General features: G+C 46.0%; 1 protein-coding gene across 3 annotated transcripts in view; it reads left to right on the top strand.

Moving 5' to 3' along the window:
• Positions 1–728: 728 nt before the first annotated feature.
• E2F3 (E2F transcription factor 3) overlaps positions 729–19436 on the top strand; it is a 55709-nt gene continuing 37001 nt past the window's right edge. For 2 of the 3 annotated variants that reach the window (XM_074943160.1, XM_074943159.1), the window contains exon 1: positions 729–1080. In XM_074943160.1, coding sequence (XP_074799261.1) covers positions 781–1080 — 300 coding nt within the window. In that variant the 5' untranslated portion in view covers positions 729–780. Of the gene's footprint in view, positions 1081–1623; positions 1830–19436 lie in introns of those variants that run through there. The other variant, XM_074943161.1, reaches the window with a different exon arrangement.

Here is a 19436-nt window from a genome sequence, read left to right as displayed (position 1 = left end):
CCTGCTGTTCTTCCTTGAGTTTAGCCTTCGCCCAGCCCTTTAAGGCGGCCGGACCAGAGCCGCTCCCCTGGCCGGGCTACGACCACAGAGTCTCCCCCTGTGCCGCAGCAGCCGCACTCGCGCTGGGGCGGCGGGAGGGGAACACACCGGGAACGGAACCTCCCTGGCCCCCGGGCACGTTCGAGAACGCGCAGACGCCGGCTGTCACTGTCACCGAGCCGGCGCACCGGCATCCCGGCGGCTCAGAGGGGAATCCCCGGCCTCGCCTCCACAGCCAATGAATAGACCCTATGCAAATGAGGCAACTCCGCACCGCAGTGGGCCAATGGAAATCAGGCAGGGTGTCAACAGGGTTGGGCATTGGATGGGAGTGAGGAAGTAGGGGGCCAATGGGAGGGCCAGCCTTATGGGACGTACCTGCGGGGCGGAGCTATGCAAATGTCGTTTGAAAAGCGGGCGGGAAATCCGAGTTTCGCGGGAGGCCCTTGGCGCGTAACCCGTCTCCCTTCCCTTCATTCATTGTCAGCAGCCGCCGCTTCCTGGAGCCATTTTCCAGCCGGCCCCACACAGCGGGAGCGGCCCCGCTTCATCCGCCGCATCTGCCCGTCCCGCCGCTTTCATCCCCCCCTGGGACCCCGCATCCTGCAGCCGGATCCCCCCCGGCACTCGCCGCCCCCAGTATTTTGGGTCGGGCCTCGGCATTGAGGAGGAAAGCAGCCGGGAAGGCCGGGGGGGGAGGGAGGTAGAGACTCGGCTACGGGGACAGACCCAGAGGGAAGGATGAGAAGGGGACTCCAGCCGGCGGCCCTAGCCGCGCAGCCACCCGCACCTTCCATGGACTCCCGGGTGACCCCCGCCAGCTTCCCAGCCCACTTCGCCGCTGGCACCTTCATCCAGATCCGCAGCGGCGCGGCGGCGGCGTCCTGTGTGTCCTCCTCCTCCCAGGTTCCCGGTGCCTTTGCCCTCACTGCGGAGGGGGGTCAGCCCGCTGGCGGCTCCCTGTACTGCACCCCGCACGGACCCGCCGGCAGGACGGCGCTGCTGCAGCCAGCACTTGGAGGAGGCGGAGGCCGCCCCCCGGTAATTCCCCCCCCATCCCAGCGGGAGGGCGAAGGGGACACTCGGGTTGAGCCCCGGGCAGGGCCCCGCTGTCCCATCTCCAGCCGGGGTCGGGGGGCAGGAAGGGCTGGGACAACATCGTGTTGCAATAAACTTTTGTCTCTTTTCGCCCCCCCCCCCCGCCAACTCGGGCCCGCTCCAGGCGGTGCCTCCTCTCTGCAGCTGGGGCAGTGGTGCCCTGCCCCGGGTGCAGAGGATAAGGCGGGGGGAGGGTTGGTTGCAGCCTGTTCCCCTCTCACCGGCAGGGCCAGCGACCCCCACTGATATTTGTGGCTCCAAGAAAGAGCCCGCTGAGGCCGGTGCTTGGCGCTGCAGGGAGTTCGCGGCGCTGGGGCATCCCCGCTCACTGGGGGCGTCCTCAGCGGGGGGCGGCTGTGGCGACCCCTGCTCCCGGAGCTGGGTAGATGCAGGCTCCGCTGCTCCCCTGCCAGTGTCTCGGGGGAGCGGGGGGCTCTGCCCAGCTGGTGTCTCCGCTTCACCCCCGGACTCGCCGGTGACGTTTCGCACACGTGCGCGGAGGCCGCGTCTGTGACTGGGAGCCGGGCAGGAGGGAGGGGGCGCTGATCCGAGTGGGGGGAGGGGGACACCCGCTTCCTCCTCCTGCCGCTGGCCTGGGACTGTCCCCCCCCCCAGTCAGACGCGCGTGCGGCCTCCTCGCCTCCCCGAGGCTGCCCGGGGCGCTGCTGGGCTCGGAAATGCCCCTCCAGCAGGTTAGTGACCGGGCACGCAGGGGCCAGCAGCAAGAGCAACCCTCGCTTCTCCCCCGCCCCATAATGAGGAACCTGGGAGAAGCATCCCCCCACCCCCTTGCAATACCAGGGCGGTCCTCGCCTGCCCTTAGGCTCTGGCACTCCCCGAGCTGCAGTGACCGGGGGGGGGGCACAATGGGGGAATAGTTAAGGTTTCCTCCCCCCCGCCCTCTTCCTGAGTTTAGCCCCCCTCTTTTATCCCCCAGTCCCTCCCCCCAATAGCTTTCTCAGCCTGGGCCTGATCTCCCAGCCCTCTGCCCGCCTCGTGATGGCCCCCTGGAAGTGATTGGTCAGGTTCCTGCTTCAGGCCACTGGGTGCCTGGCCCATTTAATTTTTAAATCACTTCATCTACTTTGGTAGTTCCAGCTTCATCCCTCCCCTGGCCTGCTCTAGAGGCAGTTTGCCTCGTTCATAGCTAACCCCCTTTCTGGAGGGAAAGCCGGACCTTGCCTTGCATTTCTAGTACTTGGAGCTGTCATTTCAGATGCGGGGGGGCGGGATTTCGGGAGGACTCTGCATAATCAACTAAAAGTGTGGGAAGGTGGATGTTTTGGAATAATTAAACACACTGCAGCCTCCTTGCTGTCTTGTGAGCACTTCCTGGAGGCAAGCCTCACTTGCTTGTTACAACAAAGACTGGTGGTGCAGTTTGGGAGCTAAGATGAAGAAGTTTGGGTAATCTCATAAAGAGGGGGTCTGTAGTAAGAGAAAAACAGTCTTCTTTGTTTCCATAGATATAAAGGACTTTTGTCCTGCACTGGTTTGACCCAGGCATAAAATGGATGGGCAGGTGCGGTGGCGGTGCAAATTTAAGTAACCTACATGGTTTCTCTAAGGGATTTTAATAGTCCTGGTCCTGGCCCTGCAGGCATTCCAGCGCTGGGCCTTGCTCTGGCATTGTGATGTGGGCAAATGTCCACTAGGGTCTCAATGATGAGATTACCAAACTCACTTTCTTCACATGGTCTGAAACAGCAGTTCTCAAACTTCATTGCACTGTGATCTCCTCCTGACAACAAAACTTACTACAACATAACCCTAGTGCCCTGTGTTAATCTAGGATAGTTAATATTTTAAATAAAAAATTTATTGCAAGCAGGGCAATTGCCCAGTGCCCCATGCCACAGGGGGGCCCATGAGGCTTAATTGTTTGGGCTAACATAACAGTTGAGCCCAGCTCTCCAGGCATGAAATACTGGTGTTTTAAACTGCTGTGCACTACCCATGCACAAACTCCATCCCCCAGATCCGTATCTTGTTTGCCCATGTTTTTAAAAGAGTTTTCTATTAAATTTAGTTACCAGCCTATGTTAAATTATGAATTTTAAAAGTACAGACTACTGTTATAATTAAAAGAAACACATTCCTTAGGTAAGTGAGCAAGTGCTTAGTGCTGAGTACTGGCTGACACTGTGAAGAATCTAGAATTTCCAGGGAGGGTGGTCTAGATTTATTTTAATGAGATTTGCAATAAAAACTGAAGGAAATATGGGTTTTAATGCCATTAACATCAAGATATTCATACTTTGCACTGTGAAATGACCTAGAAACCGTCTTAAGTGTTGGTCAAAATGTAGCAGTTTTTTAATTAATAAGCTGTTCAGGTCACTGTCTTTAGAGCTGCTGGCAAACCACAATGAGGACATAAGCTTCCTTTTTATACAATTGTTGCAGGTGTTTATTGCTGACATGGCGATGGAGGTTTCAGGAAGGTGCAGTATAGTCTCCTCAAAAGATTATAATGAAAGTCATAGCCTATATTAAAAAACAAACTTGATTTGCTGTTGTCATATTTGTAAATCTTACTGTACTTTTTAACCCACTAGTTAAGCGTGTGGTTTGGTACAGATTGCTCTGGAAACAGGATATCCAGTCCAGTGCTTTTGTTTTCCAGCATGACTTTGTTAAATGAATTCACTCACAGTCATATCTACAAGCATGATCGCAAGGGAACAATTCTGTGGGGCTTTCTACGTTTTTGGGAGAAAGGGGCATGATGTCATGGCCAGTATTAAACTTATACTTGATTAGTATTAAAAGTATTCAAACTTCAATCTAGAGTAGCATTTCTCAAACTGGGGTCCGTGGGCCCCACTGATCAATTCCTTCCCCCTCCCTTCCAGCGCCTCCTGCAGGCTGGGGAACAGCTGTTCAGCGGCGTGCAGGAGGCGCTGGGAGGGAGGGGGAGGAGCGGGGATGTGGCGTGCTCAGGGGAGGGGGCAGAAAGAAGTGGGGAAGAGGAGCAGGGGTGGGAAGAGGTGGGGTGGGGCCTTGGGGGAAGGGGTGGAGTTGGGGGCTTGGGGAGTCCGTGAAAAATTTTAAATCAAAATGTGGGTTCTCGGGTTGCTAAAGTTTGAGAACCACTGGTCTAGAGAGTTCTTATAGTCCCATTTATAAATTTGCCCTAAAGAGTTAACAATATACTCACCACCGTCAACAAATAGCACAGTTGGTTGTGCCTGGTGTGTCTCTTTCTTAAACCCAGCCCCTGTTACATGGACTTTCCTTCACCGGAGCCCTGTGCTCTGGGTTATAGAGTAATTGGGGGCGTACAGTATCTAAGCTATACCAGTGTCTACAGCACCACTCTATTGTAGTGAGGCCTGGCTTTTGGAGATGCTGAGCACTCAGTATGCAAAGAAATTCAGTGGAAGCTATGGCTGCTCAGCACTTGAAAATCAGTCCTTAGGCCTGGATTTGCACAACTCCTGTGGACTGTCAGAGGACAGAAATTAACCCTTATGGTGGTTTAATTCCATAGTTCATAAAGATTTAAACCTTCAGAAGAAGCTGTTAACTAAGGCTCTTATATTAATAGGGGAGATTATGGTGGGGGAATGGGGTGAGGGGGAAGTAATTCTTTAACATATGGTTCTACACCCCTCTTACAGCTAACATTCTGTCTAAGACCATCTTCTATTACTTTCTATCTAAATCACAGTACTGGAGGACTGAACTACCGTTAGAGACAGATGCTCAAAATATTTCCAGTGAAAATAGTGCAAAAATTCTTAGTGCCTTTTCATTGGAATGAGAAGTCTTTAAATAGAGGGCCATTTTTTTTTTTTTTTTAGCCTTAGAAAATGTTTAAATGGAGACACCACCCACGTGGTAAGTCCCTTTTAAAAGGGGCTAAATCCTCTTAAGAATATTTTGAGAGGACTCCTGTGGCCTTTTGATGACATGAACTCTAGGGAGTCTGGTTCAGCATGCTTCAGAAGGGGGCCGGAGGATTTACATTTCCAAACTCAGTGCATACCACTTCTTTCCCCTTCTTGTAGTTAAGAACACATCTCTTCCCACCCTCAAAAAGTGAGTCTGGATTTGGAACAAAATGGGATAATTGCTTACTCTTAATAGTAGATGCTAGGTAAAGAAAAAGGCCAAATAGGACATACAGTTGATATGTTGATAGTGAGATGAGGAATAGCAGAAAAGGGAAGAAACGCCTAAAAGATGGACAAGTTACAAAAAGGAACTGGCAGTAAACTAACGGGTAACTTTTTCTTATTTAAAAAAAAACCAACAAAAAAACAAAAAACTTTGTCCATGGAAGCCATGTATGCAAATCAATCACCATCTTAATATTTCTCTGCTTGACTGTTACTGTTAACATGAAGAAATACTTAATAAAGCAGGTCTATCTACTGCTTGAATACTTTTTTAAAGGAATATACTCAGTTAAGTACTTCAAATATTCTCCCAGGGTAGGACTCTGGATTTAAGAGTCAGATCTTTTGCTCTTCCACCCTCAAGAACCCTTTATCTTTATCCCCAAGTTGCTTTCCAAAGAGGACTGGATGTGGTTCACTTTAGAGCCAGTCAGTGCCTTTCCTTGTTTGACCCGCGCTTGCTGATCAAGCAAAAAAAGGCACGTTCTTTCTCTTCACTGTGCCCAGGGTTGAGCATGCTTCTGCAGAACTGCTAACCTCCAGGGATCACTCATATGCTTTTTTGGGTTTAAATTAAAAAATAAAAAATAAAAAATTCTTAAAATATGAAATAAAGCTATTGTTAAAATATAGCTTTCTTTTTAAAAAATCCATTGTTGTTACCACTATATTAAAGCTTGAAAACATGTTTCCCTAATAATTTTGTCTTTAACCAAAGCAACAAAAGGGGGTTGAGGGGCCTAGTAGATGATGCTTCTTTGAGAATCCATTTGCTGATGCAAAAAAGGCACCGGGCCTTTCTCACAGGGTGCTATTTTTGGTGAGGGGCTCCATTTGTCACATCTGCATTGGCTTGTAGGTGCAAAGCATGAAGTGATCCACCCTTTTCAACCCTGTGGGTTAATTCCACTTTGCATATCTGTCTGGTTGATTCAGGGACAGACATTCAGCCCTTTAGGGGGGTTAGAGACCCCATGGTGGAGGAGTCTGGCTCCCAAGGTCTTAAACCACCTCAGGGGAATCTTGGGAAAGATGGGGCAGGGGTGGTGGTTAGTTGTTCTGAAGTACTGTGCTGATAGACTCTTTAGAAATGCTTAGTGAAATGGAAAAAGAAAAGGAGTACTTGTGGCACCTTAGAGACTAACATTTATTTGAGTATAAGCTTTTGTGAGCTACAGCTCACTTCATCGGATGCATTCAGTGGAAAATACAGTGGGGAGATTTGGAGTAAGTCAAAGAAAGGCAGATAAAGTAATACTTAAGCCCTTGGAGCCTCTTGTCCCCGAGAATATGGTGGGGTGGAAGGCTTGTGACAAAAGTGAACATATAAGCCCCCTCATCTCTTCAGAGGCATCTCCTCCCTCGTAGAACCGGAAACAGTATGCTCACAAGTATAACACTCTTCAGCTTATACATCCTACATTACCTAGGCCTTGTCTACAAGGGGAAATTGACTGGCATAGCTATAGCAGAAATAGCTATGCTGGTCAATTTTCCTGTGCTGCAGACAAGTCCTTACTTTACAGCAGTGCTTCTCAAGCTATCTGATGTGGGGGACCAGCAATTTTTTTTCCAATGTGTGCTCAGACTGGCAGCCGATGGCTCACGGTCTGGCACCAGTCCGCGGACCACCACTTTGAGTAGCACTGCTTTATAGTTCATGTAGGAGGAGTGGTGAGTGAAATTCTGTGGCCTGCAGGAGGTCAGACTAGATGATCATAATGGTCCCTTCTGACCTAAATATCTATGAATCTATGTACTAGAAAGCTGTCATTTCTGAATCCTGCAGTCTGAAATCTGAGGGGGAAAAACAACTCTGAAATTCATTAAAGTAAACGGTGAGTGAGCAGGAATTAATCATGGAAGTTGCCAGACAGTCTTGGAGACTGAAGTCTTCCCCAGAACTGTTATAACTGAGAGGGCAGCACTGCATGCCTTCTCAGACATCACTCAGGCTACTACAAGCACTACGGTGGTGTAGCTGTGCTGGTGCAGCCATGCCGTTTTTGCTGTAGCAAGTGTTTATGCGACAGAATTGGTTTTTCTGTCGCTGTAGTAAATCTATGCCCTCGAGAGGCTATCGCTAGGTCGACAGAAGAATTCTTTAGTTGACCTAGCTGTCTCTATGGTGGGGTTAGATCAACCTACTTACCTGGCAGAGGGTGTGAAATTTTTTGTGGGACTGAGCAATGTAGTTAGGTTAACCTAAGTTTTAGGTGTAGACCAGGCCTCAGTTTTGACCTGAAAGGATTACCTGTAGGGTGAGAGGGTAGATCATGCTCTATGCCCATACAATTTTTGCCTGTGGTGTTGGTGCACCTGTCTGTTGGTAACTAGACTGAGACTGCCGACTCACTTCACTTAGGCTTCTAAGCACCATCAGATGGTAACAACTGTTTAATACCAGCGTGGACCAGATTCAAACCAGGACCATATTGGCAAGCAAGCTTGGAGAATAAAAAATGCTCAGCTTATCTTCAATCTTTCTGTGTAGGGTGAACAATGGTGGATTTTGTTGATTTTGTTAGAATATTGCTAATTTACAGCTATAGGTATTCACCATTCATAACTTACAAGGGCATATGAAACTCTCTAGTAACTGAGGTGGGGACTCAATCAGGGCACCTTCAGGTGTCTTTCCAAGATTTAATCTGATTTTTTGTACGACAATGTATGAGTCACTTGGGCCCATACATTTAAGTGTCCACTAGCTTTGATTGTCTCAATTTCTGGGTGCCCAACTTGACGCACCTCTGGGGCCTGATCTTCAGAGAGATGCTATGCATCCACACGCCATTAACTTCAGTTGACTAGTAGATACTTTGGCCCTTGGTGTCTTGATTTGGATATCCAAAATTAGCTAACATTTTTTGAAAATGTGGGCCTTGCTCTCTGTCTTCATTTTCACATCTGTAAAATGGGTCTTATACTCTCTTCACAAAAGTGTTGCAAGGCTTTATGTTGTGAATCTCTCTCAAATCTTGTAGAACGCAAGTGCAATATATTTTCAGCAACTGAATTACAGTTTCTCTTGGTAAGAATAGTATTAGTGGTTTGTTACGTAAGAGGGGGTCCATCTTAGTCTTGATTTTTCAGCTTTAACATTGTCTTATTGAGGAGTTACTGGATATATATATATATATATGTGTGTGTGTGTGTGTATCCAAAACGTTTTTTGCACCATCCTTCTTAATGTCCTATAAAGGAAAGAGTTTCTCTTGCAAGCAACAATAGGAATTGCTTCCTTGTCATACCTTTATTATTGGTTCAAAGGTCTTTTCTGGTATGTATTGCATAGTTTACAACCAGAAGGAAACAATTTTTAATTTAGCATTGGCAAGTTTCCTTTCTGCTTGATGATGTTGGTCCCAGTAAGAGGATCGCTAGAAAAGGGGGTGGTGGTGCTTGCTGCTGCTTTGTTTAGGGTTGTTGGAAGTGAGTAGTTTAAGGTTCTGATGCTTTGAGTGCCTGACTATCATCTTGCAAGAGTAAAATAATGGAACAGACAATAAGAAAAAAGTATATAGAGAGCGAGTGAGTAAGCAATAAGCTTGATATTTATTTTTAATTTTATTTTTGCTCAAGTTAAAAATTAATAGCAATTAATGTAAGCTCTTTAGAGCAGGGACTAACTTTGTACAGTGCCTTGCACAATGAGGTCCTTCCTAGTCTGTAGGGGCTACAACAATACAAATAATCAGGTGTCTGTCTTTTTACGATGTGTTCAACCTGAGGCAATACTGCTCCTTCATATAATCAATCAAGGAGATTATGAAGCCGCTAAACTTGAACTTTATGCAAATTATTTTTCTTTTTAATGTGTATTTCAGGTTCATCAAGTAGGTGTGTAATTTTGCAGCTTCGTGGTGGTAAGGTGACAACTAAGGCTTTGTCCATAGATTGATCAGCTATGTTTGAAGGAAGAAAGGACAGCTGTGTAAAAAATATAGGATAGTGCTTTTTATGAGGGACATCCCACTACAGTGTGGTCTCATGACACACATTCATCCCATGTTGACTCATAATGGATGCAAAGCATTAGATATTAAACAAGAAGTTCAGAAAAATACTTAACCTCTGATCGTTCTACCTTGTGTGCGTTCTAAACGGCCAAAGTGCGGATTGTTTTTGCCATTGTTGGGGAGAGGAAATATTTGAGTAAACTTAGAAGAAGCATAACAAAAAGGTGCTGCTTACTTGTTGACTCCTTCCCTTTGCATCCAGACCAGCCAGGTCTAGTGTATTCTTTGCTCAGGGGCATGTTCCCTGTTAAATTTGTATATGAGAGAGCAGATATTCTAGGAATGGCTCTTGAGTGACCAGAGAACCTTGCAGAGTTCTCTGAAACGTGCCTTGGGAATCAAAAGCTCGAAGTCATTCTTTGTGTCAGTATCATTTAGCACATCTATTAGTTGTAAAGCTATTTTTCCTAATCGGGGCACTGCAAACTTATACCTCGAGTGTTGCCAGCAGCCAGATATTCTCCTCATTTTTTTTTTTTTTTCTGCTGTAACTTGAATGAAATCGTAACTAGCATGCGTATGTACTGGCTTTATTTTGACTTGCCACTGTTGTAGACAGCATTGATCTCCCACATTGAGAGAGTCAATTTTTATCCTGAAGCTCCAAATTTAGCATAATTAATGTTTTCACATACAGGAATTGACCTTACAGTTACAGCTCTGAATGTTAAACAAAAGTCTACTTTATCTGAAAGTTGTCTTGGTAGAACATGCTACTATTCTTACCAGGATTATTGCAGTGGAGGCTTTTATCCTGGCTTACGGTGGACATAGTATGCTTTGTAACTTTATAATATTGCTTTTTAAGTGTGTCGTTCTGGTAAAGAACGACAGTACTTGAATTATATGGAAATAATGCCAGAGATGGGACCCATATTTGTCATGTACTAGCAGTACTTTATTTCTTCTTACCACACTGAAGGGAAAAAACCTCTTCAAAACAGAAGGGCTGAAGGGCTAGGGCAATCAGGCTTATCAGAAACCAGGAATAGTGTCTGGATGTAAAATCAGCAGAGGAAAGCTTCATCTTCCATGGGAAGACTTTATCAACCCATGCAAAGTAACCCCAGTTACCATATACATATACTGTATAATAGTGTGATCCCTCATTTCCTTGTTCAATGCCTTTTTATGTGATGCTGGATATGGCGTGAATGCCGTGTGGGGAAGTCTGAGGGTTCACAACTATAAAAGGCACTTTAAAGCAGTGTTTCTCAAATGCGGCCACAGTCTCCTGCGCAGTGACTGGAGGGGGGTGACCACACAAAGCAGTGCTTCACCCCCAGGGCCACCAGAAGGGGTTGGGCCCTACCACCCGCCCCCCCCCCCCCGGTCTGAAGCCACAAAGGCTGGAGGAGGAGGCAGCCAGTGAGTTCCCCACCTTCCCAGGGGTGGTAAGGCTCAGGCTTCACCCCTGAGGCAGTGGGTGGCAGGTTCTGGTTGTGGGACTTTGGGCTCCAGCCCTGGACTCCAGCAACGTGGCGGCAGATGCCGGCTCTGGGCTCAGCCCCTGCCCGCATTGTCCCTGGCCCCCACAGCGTCCCCAGGCTCTGGCCGTGCAGTGGTGGGCTCCGGCCCGGAGCCACAGGGTTTCAGGCTCTGGCCCTGGGGTCACCGACCGCCCCCCATCCATCCACCCCTGGCCCCCATTGTATCCCTACCCACCTCCCCATCCAGGGCTTAATTTGTCCTCTGGCTTGTCAGGGCTGAGTAAGTCTGCTGTGAAAATTGATATTGTACAGTTGTTAATATACCTTTTCACAGCCTCCCATTAGCTTTCCTGACTCTGCTATGAAAAGTGATATTAACAAACATACAAATATTACTTTTTGCAGCAGCAGACTTACAAGCTAGCAAGTCTTTAAAAAAAAGAACAAGCAAAAACAAAAGAAGAAACAACAACAAAGAAGAATGTGCAAAGCACCTTGTTTGTGTTTCTGTTCTGTTTTAGGTCGAGTAAAGAATAGGGAAGTGTACATTATTTTTATTATTGAGTCTGCAATAAAACCCTACATAAATAAATTATAATGATTTGGACATGTATATGTGCATATTTATTTGTTTTTCCTAACGTTAATTGAGTACTTTAAGAAAAATTGTCATAGTGGCCACCAGCAAGAATTGGTGCCCACACTCAGAGGCCACCAAAAAATTTATTGTGAGAGTCCCTGCTTTAAAGTATATAGCTTCATGAACCAATACGAAGTACAGCCTGCTGATCAACATGAGGGCCACAGAGAAATCTTCATTGTCTCATTTGTGTCAATAGTAGGCATCTCAGACTGGTGCTGAGGTACGTTTCGGGGAAAGGAGGTGAAGAAAGATGAAGTAGTGGTCAGTGTTCTAGAAAATCATGATGTTTCAGTTAGGAAACTTAAATACTCTTAATCGAGAGCTGCCTTGTAAGGGCAAGCTTTGAACCTAATTTTGTTCTGGTAGATGACTTCTCCCACTCACATTAGCAACATATTTATATTATGGTAGTGTCCAATGTCCCCATCAGGACCAGAGCCCTGTTAGGTTGAAGCTATGCAGACATGGAGAATCTGCACCCTAAAAGGATGCAGAGTAGCCGAGGGGATAGAGCACCAGACAGGGTCTTTGGAGTTCTGGGTTCTAGTCCCAGTTCAGGCACTGGTCTGCTGGGCAAAACTTCTCTGCCTCAGTTTCCCTGTCAGCTTTGTATAGCACTTTGCGATTGACTGATGGAGAGTGCTATATAAGAGCTAGGTATTCTTTAAAGAGCTTACACTCTAAAGATACGATGAGTGGGCAGGGGAAGCTTTTAATATTAAAAAGAAGATAAAAGTGGTGATATAAATGTTTTTATTTAGTGTTTCTTTATATAAACTCACCTGAAATGTCTCTCCAGTTCCAATTGCTAATTCTGGTTAACCTTTTTTATTTTTTAAACGTGGACATTGTCCCCATTTGGCATTCTAGCTACCCTTCTGTTCCTGGCTGGCACAATCCCAATAACAAATCTGTTGCTTCACTATCTCCCCATCTAGGATCTTTGACTATAATTTCTTCCTTCCAAGGCCATGAGAATAATCTTTTAACAACCGTGCAGGCTTTACATTCTCTGAAGGAAGTTTCTCTCTGAGGTGATCGGGGTATTGGGGACGCTCCTGCATGGTTACCCAGCCCTCTCCCTCAGTTTCAGTAGCTCCACCTGCCTGCTAGTGCTCTACAGAGAGTGGCAAGTGTGAACATCAAAAGTATTAGTATGCAGAGTAGTTTCTGATGTCAACAGGGCTGTGAAGATAAGCACCAATGTGAGGAGGTAACTCTTCTTCCCACATGCACTGCACTTGACTTGGGGCCATGCAATCTGGGGGTTTCAGTGTCTGGTGTGCAGTAGAGGTGTCCCTAGTATAATGAGACTAGTTGGAAATCCCCTAAGTCAGTGATTCTTAACCCTTTCCATACTGACCATACAAGATCTCTGTCCCACTTAGCAATGTGGGAAGGGCAGAATGGTTGTGACCCCCCCAGGTGTTGAGTACCCCTGCACTTGCAGTTAATTCTGGTAGCCTCCCTCTTGGTTCATTCCATCTACCTCAGTCAATTGCTGAATGTACAGGAAGCAAGAGCAACCTTAACATGCCAGCTGCACGTGCTTTTCCAGAAACTAAACACACCAAGATCATTCCATGTTCTGAAAGCAACACCTCTCTTCAGAGCAGAACTTCCCACTGTGAGGTGGGATACAAACAGGGAGCACGTGTGGTGCTCTCTAAAATAAGCATTTTCCCTTATTTAGAGAGAGCCCTGCATGCAGGACTTACAGGATGTGTCTCCTCAGTACTAGACAGGAAAATTGCCAGTACAGAAAGGTGTCAGCACTTCAAGAGCTGTATAAGGCAGATCACATTGACTCTCCTCCCCGCCCCGCGACATCCCAAAGAATGACAAACTGGGGGGAGGGGAAAGAGTTGGGGTATCCCTATCAGAAGCCAGGTTCTTCCCTGGAGGGCAAACTCAAAGCAAAGCAAGAGCTCCTGCTTTGTTCTCAGGAGGTTGGGGTGGGCAGGAATGAGAATATCTTTCTGTGCCACTTTGTCTAGTTTTCTGTTGTTTTGCGCTTTCCTTAATCAACTCTTCGATGATGCTGACTCTATTTTCACACTTCTCCCTGCTCCCTGAAAGCTCTCCTTGCCTCTTTTCTGTCTGCTCCTCAAAGGGGGGAGGTTATCCGCAGACAAGGTTGTGTCCACTGTTGTTGTACTACTTCAGACCTCTGCTGTCGCCAACCATCCTTCCCAGCTGCTGAAGAACCCACGGGCTTCAGCATTCCTTCGCTCTCCTGTTAGAGATATTGCCCCAAAATTCTGCTTGCCGTAGAACTAGCGGTTGAGAGCAAAGGAATTGCTTCAGATGCTCCAAGAATGTTTATAGAGGGAGGGCTCTAAACCTCTGTACAGTTAGTAAGTATTCAATTATTTTCAGCTAGCTTGTGGGATGAACTGTTACATCAGTGTTGGTACCTTGTTGAAATGAGGAAAATTAACAGCTCTGTGTTTCTTGAACTTTGCATCAATGGCCTTGTGAAGGTGTGTACCAGACTCTTTGAAGCCCCTTGCCGGAGGCACTGTAGTCCTACCACACCTCGCCCCAGAAAAGAAGCAGTGAAGGTGGGTCTTCCAGGCTGCCTAGAATGGCTTCTTCCGTGCAACCTATCAGAGCTCAGCCAACTCAATTAAAAGCCACTGCAGGGCCCAAGCAGATCATTTGGTGGTTGGGACTAGAAGGGTGGAATAGAGTCATTGTGGTCCCTGATGCAAATCTTGTTGAGGTGTCAGGCACACAGGCATGTCCCAAGGGGGCCCGGAAGAGGAAAGAGTGCGGGATTGTACCTGGCCAACTGGAGGCATTCATGAGAGGTGAGTGCACTCTATCAGAGGCTTAGTGTAATTGAGTGAAATACAAATCATGGTGTGAAGATCCAAGAAAACATTTCTTCCCCAGCTAGTGGCAGCCTGTTGATGGCTGAGGCTGTGCAAGAGAAATGGTCCAACTAAAAAGGATTAGTGGACTAATGTGCATCCAACATACCACAGGCTTAATGGCCATGAAGTACTTTCTGTCTTAAAGGGGAGGTGCTATTAAAGACTTTCTGAAATCCCTGTTCAGATGCAAGTCTCAGACTCCTAAGCTATGTCTACACTGTCGCTTTCAGCGCTAAAACTTTTGTCATTCAGGGGTGTGGAAAAACACCCGCTCGTTCGGGGTGGTTTTTTTTAATTGCTGGAAGAGTTCTCCCCCGGCGATAAAGTGTGCCTACAACCGTGTGTGCGCTGCCACAACCGTGCTGTAATGTGGGTAGTGTAGACATACCTCTACTGCAGCGCTGCTTAACAGGTACAAATGTGTAACACCACTGGTCTGAAGCAATACCTATTTCTTCCTCATGTGTTTCCATTTCTATCAGCGTTACTCTCCTTCCACAAGTCACCATAGAGCTGCCTTTTTATGTACTTCCTGTGTCTTGTTTGAGTCTCTCTCCACTAGTTATTTCATATTCCAGGGCACTAGACTGGAGATATTTAACATCTGGAAATAAGCCTCAATCCTGAATTGAGAGGGAAAAATTTCAGGTTTCATAGCCCCCATTTTGTTCAAATTGTAAAACTAGAGCCCAGTTTAGTTTGATTAGCAGTGTGGACAGGAGCAGTGGCAGTCGTTGTAGGTGAGGGCTGATAAACTGGCAGAGTTGTGTGAGGAAGTTTTAGTTCCCACTTTCATGAATATTGAATTAATGTTTCAAGAATCTAAAAGTTCCTTTCATAAAGCATTTTCATCTGGAGATGCAAGTTGCATAACAAATTCAGTGTTAAGATCCTTCTGCATGAAGAGAGGTGTGGAAGCGAGATGGTTCTTATCAGATAATTTTAGAGTTGCAATATGGAACTTTTTTCAGAGTAGCAGCCGTGTTAGTCTGTATTCGGAAAAAGAAAAGGAGTACTTGTGGCACCTTAGAGACTAACCAATTTATTTGAGCATAAGCCTTCGTGAGCTACAGCTCACTTCATCAGAATTGTTAGTCTCTAAGGTGCCACAAGTACTCCTTTTTCTTTTTGCGAATATGGAACTTGTGCTTTAAAGAGCTAGTATAGTGGTTCACATATAAACCAAATGCATTTCCATAGCTTTGATACTGCTGAACCACAGTGGAAATCTGGAACCTTAACTACGCTACTTGTAGGAAGTTTAACTCCTGCAATTAACCACAATTGTGGTCAATCTTTGGAAAGGCAGTAACAAAAAGGAAGAAAGGTGGTGGTATTTGATCAGCTTTACTCCCTTCATTTGTTAGAGTTTGAGATAGGCAAAACTCTGGCTGTAATAATAGTATGATACTATTAGTGACTACCGCTTCAGTGAGGAGCTACGTATGTATATATAACAATGAACAACTTGGAATTTAGGGTAGGAACAGTAAGGAATATTGAGGACTTGTATTTAATATTGATTAAAAATACCAAAATATTCAAATCCAATTAATAAATAGCTAGATTAGTTGGTAAACTTCAAGATAAATATTATTGGATAAATAGACGTACAAATATGAGGCTATGTCTTGGATCCACCAAATCAGAACAAGAGTCCTGCTCAAACCTGTTGATTTAAGGTAGTGCAGCTAGTTCCTCCTCAGATTATATGCCCTGACAACTAAACTTCAAAAAGGCCTCCAGTTATTGCCAGTACGGTTTTGCATGCATAATTTTTGGGCATAATTTCTGTTCATGCCTGTGCCTATTTAAGTACAAGCTACCTGATCAATCCCTCTGTTCAGGTGGTGAGGGATTTCATCTGAGGGATAAATATCACACCTAAACGTTGTGCCTGCACTTAATTACGGGCACCAAACTGCATCTAAAATAATGAAAGTTAACAGTTGTGGGGTCTTAGTGAGTCAACTTCAGTCCTTGTGCACTCCTAGTTAGACATTAGCAGCTGCTCATACTCAGTAACCCAAGCAGGCAACTTTTGTGCTATTGCTTGCTAGTTCTTACATGGCCATCTGTTATGTTTTTGTTACAGTGAACCCCACATGTTTCTGAGATATACTAACACCATTCAGTCAGTTGGGGTCTTTCTACTGCATTCAGAAAGTCAAACATCTTGGTCAGGGTCATGAGAGAAAAGTACCATGCAGCAACAGCCTGCATCTCTGCACTTGTAACGTAAAGCACCTGTGAAACTCTCATAATTCTGTTCCAGGAAATCCTTTCCTGCAAAGGAAATCTTATCTGCAGTACAGATCTGGTGAAACACTTGTAGCCAGCCATTTTATTCATTTCTTCTTCCTACCGCAACAAGTATTTAGTAGAGCTGGGTGAAGTTTTTCAGACTAATAGTTTATTCATCCAAAAATGTAGTTTCAGTCAACTTGAAACTATTCATGAGTTTGACATAAATTTGACCAGTTGTTTTTTTCCCCATTTTTTTTTTTCGGGACTTAAGTGCCATTCACAAAATGAGGTGACGGTAGCCTCCTAACTTTAGCCTTGTGGTTAGGACACTCCCCGGGTATGTGGGAAACCCAGGTTCAATCCTCCCCCCCTAAGTGGAGAAGGGATTTGAACTTGAGTTGCCTACCTTTCAGGAGAGTGCTCTAGTCACTGGGCTATGAGATATTTTTGAGACAGGTCTATTTCTGTCTCTCCCAGTAAAGCTGTTCCACTATGTATAAAAAAAATTAGACATTGAAGCAGTGATTTGAACTTGGGTCTCTCACATCCTGTGAGTGTCTTAACCTCCAGGCTATAGAGACACTTTTTCCCTGGCCCGATGACCATTCATAGTCCTTCATAATTCATTAATAGTCATTTCATTCCATTATTGGATAGATGCACTCACACAAGTAGAACTTCGATCTGGTGCAAGTTTTTTTTCCTCTCTCTCCCCCTCCCCCCCCCCCAAGAGATGGTATTAAGTGCGCAGATGGGACCATGGAGTCTGGGCCAGTGAAATAAATTAATTACACTAGGCTGTTATAAGATTGTCTCCTATTACAACGTGTAGCAGATCGAGGACTCACCGGTGCAGCGCCTCCTGCTGGTTGTCTGGGAATTAGCTGCTGCTGGCTGTCTGGGAATTAGTTGTCTGGGAATTAGCTGCTGCTGGCTGTGTCTCTCTCCCGGACCCCGGTGCCCTTTATCTTGGGGTTCTGCCCCAGCAGTACCCCCTCACTCTGGGTCTCTCCTCCCAGGGGAACCCCCAACCCTCTAAACCCACCTTGCCTCAGTGGCTACTGCCAGTCATCATCTAGCCCCCGCTCACTGGGGCAGACTGCAGTCTGTAATGGCCACTCATTCGTTATTGGCAAAGGGTTAGGACCTGCTGCCTTTGCCTGTCCTCGGGCTGCCCCTCTGCAGCCCCAGTACCTTTTAGCCTTAAACAAGGCCTGCAGTCTGGAGGTTTACCAGGCTGGAGCTTCCCAGCTCCCTTTGCCCTTCCCCAGCACTGCTCTGCCTCAGGTACCTTGCTCCCAGGCAGCTAGCCCTTTCTACTCCAGGGCTAGAGTGAGACTTCTTGTCTCCTGGCCCCACAACCCTTCTTATCTAGGCCGCCTGGGCCCTAATTGAGCTGGCGACACCAGTGGCTGCTCTTAATCCCTTTTACCCAGCCTCAGCCCTCTCCAGGACTGCTTTTAACTCCTGTTCTGTGGGAGTGGGGCAGGAGCCCCACTACACACATCAATTATGAAAATCCCTTTAAGTCTGAAAATTACCTTGTGGGGGAGGGCAGAAGGATGACAATATTTTGCAAGGAAGCCTCCGCATAAAATTACCATCATGTAAGACTAATAGAGTCTTTGCTTGTGCTTCAGTTCAGCACATCTATTCTAGATCATGCCAGATGAATCCTTTACAGGGTTCAGTTGTCAGTACTGTCCAGACAGGGATAGAGGACTCTGTGCTATCTGCATTGTGTCTAACATTTATTGGAAATACTAGAGCAAGGGTATATCTCAGGGTGAGTCTAGATCCCTGTAGACAGTTAGCAAGTTAAACCCATAAACTGATCCTTTATTATGACCATAACTTGGTATTAAAGAGCTCCTGAACCCCTCTTCAGACCAGTTTGGGTGTTAGTTTTCAGTCCGTTGCATATTTACTTCACCTGGAGAGTAGAGAAATAGTAAGCCCTGTTGTATAAAGGCCCTATACGTTACTTGTAAGAACACAGCATTATTTGGAACTGGGTATGAATAAAACCAGATTTTGGGGCATCAGGAATGACTTTGAGGTTCTGTCCATTGCCCAAATATTAGTGAGGGTTATTTTTTACAATTTAGGAAGCCCTACCCTTGCTGCTGCCGTTGGTGTTCAGTTGACTGGACTTTACTGAATGGCCTGTTTCTTCCCCTCCCTCAATTGCTGCCACTGCCAAGGGAAGAGGATGGCGTCTTTATACACCCTTTCTCACTGATATGCTCTGGGGGGAGCACCTTTCTCCTCTTGCCAGCTGTATCCATACTACCTCCTAATAATGGATTTTTTTTCTTGGAGTTTTCTGGAGGGACAGAACTCAGGTACTATAGGAGGAAGAGTCCTGAAGTTAAGATTGGCCTTTATATCAAAGTGTAAAACTCACTACTTCAGCTGCAGAAGTAGAAGAGGATGGGGAAATCATGACCTACAAAGAAGGTGAAAGGAAAACAGACTTGACAATGGGAAGCATAGGAGTACCTTGAATGGCCATAATGAAAGTGCCCAGTTGCCTCTTGGTCAAATCAAAGTACAGTTATTGAAGATCCATAAGGAAGCTTCATGGCCAATTCATGAATAAGTTGCTGACTGTTAAAGTATAGAAGACTTTTCCAGTTCAGTCTTTGGCAGGTGTCCATTAAAGTGCTAGTCCCTTGTCTGAGAGAGTTCTGTACACTTTTGGAAAAATCCTATTATGCCATTTATTGCTTATACAGGTAGTTCCAGTAACATTACAGGACACAAAACAGAAAGGGGGTAAGCATGCTTTGCAAATGGCTGCTCAGAGTGATTTTTTTTTATTTGATTTGTTTTTGACTGAACTTTAGCTACAAAGAGTAAAACCTGAAATTTGCTAACAAGCCCCTCTGCTTCCCCCTCCACCACATCATCTTTCTGAGTATTGCCTCTTTCCCCCTTCCACTGGCATTCTG

The sequence above is a fragment of the Natator depressus genome, chromosome 2 (genome assembly GCF_965152275.1).
Source record: "Natator depressus isolate rNatDep1 chromosome 2, rNatDep2.hap1, whole genome shotgun sequence".
NCBI lineage: Eukaryota > Metazoa > Chordata > Testudines > Cheloniidae > Natator > Natator depressus.
This window is presented reverse-complemented; position numbering and strand designations above follow the sequence as displayed.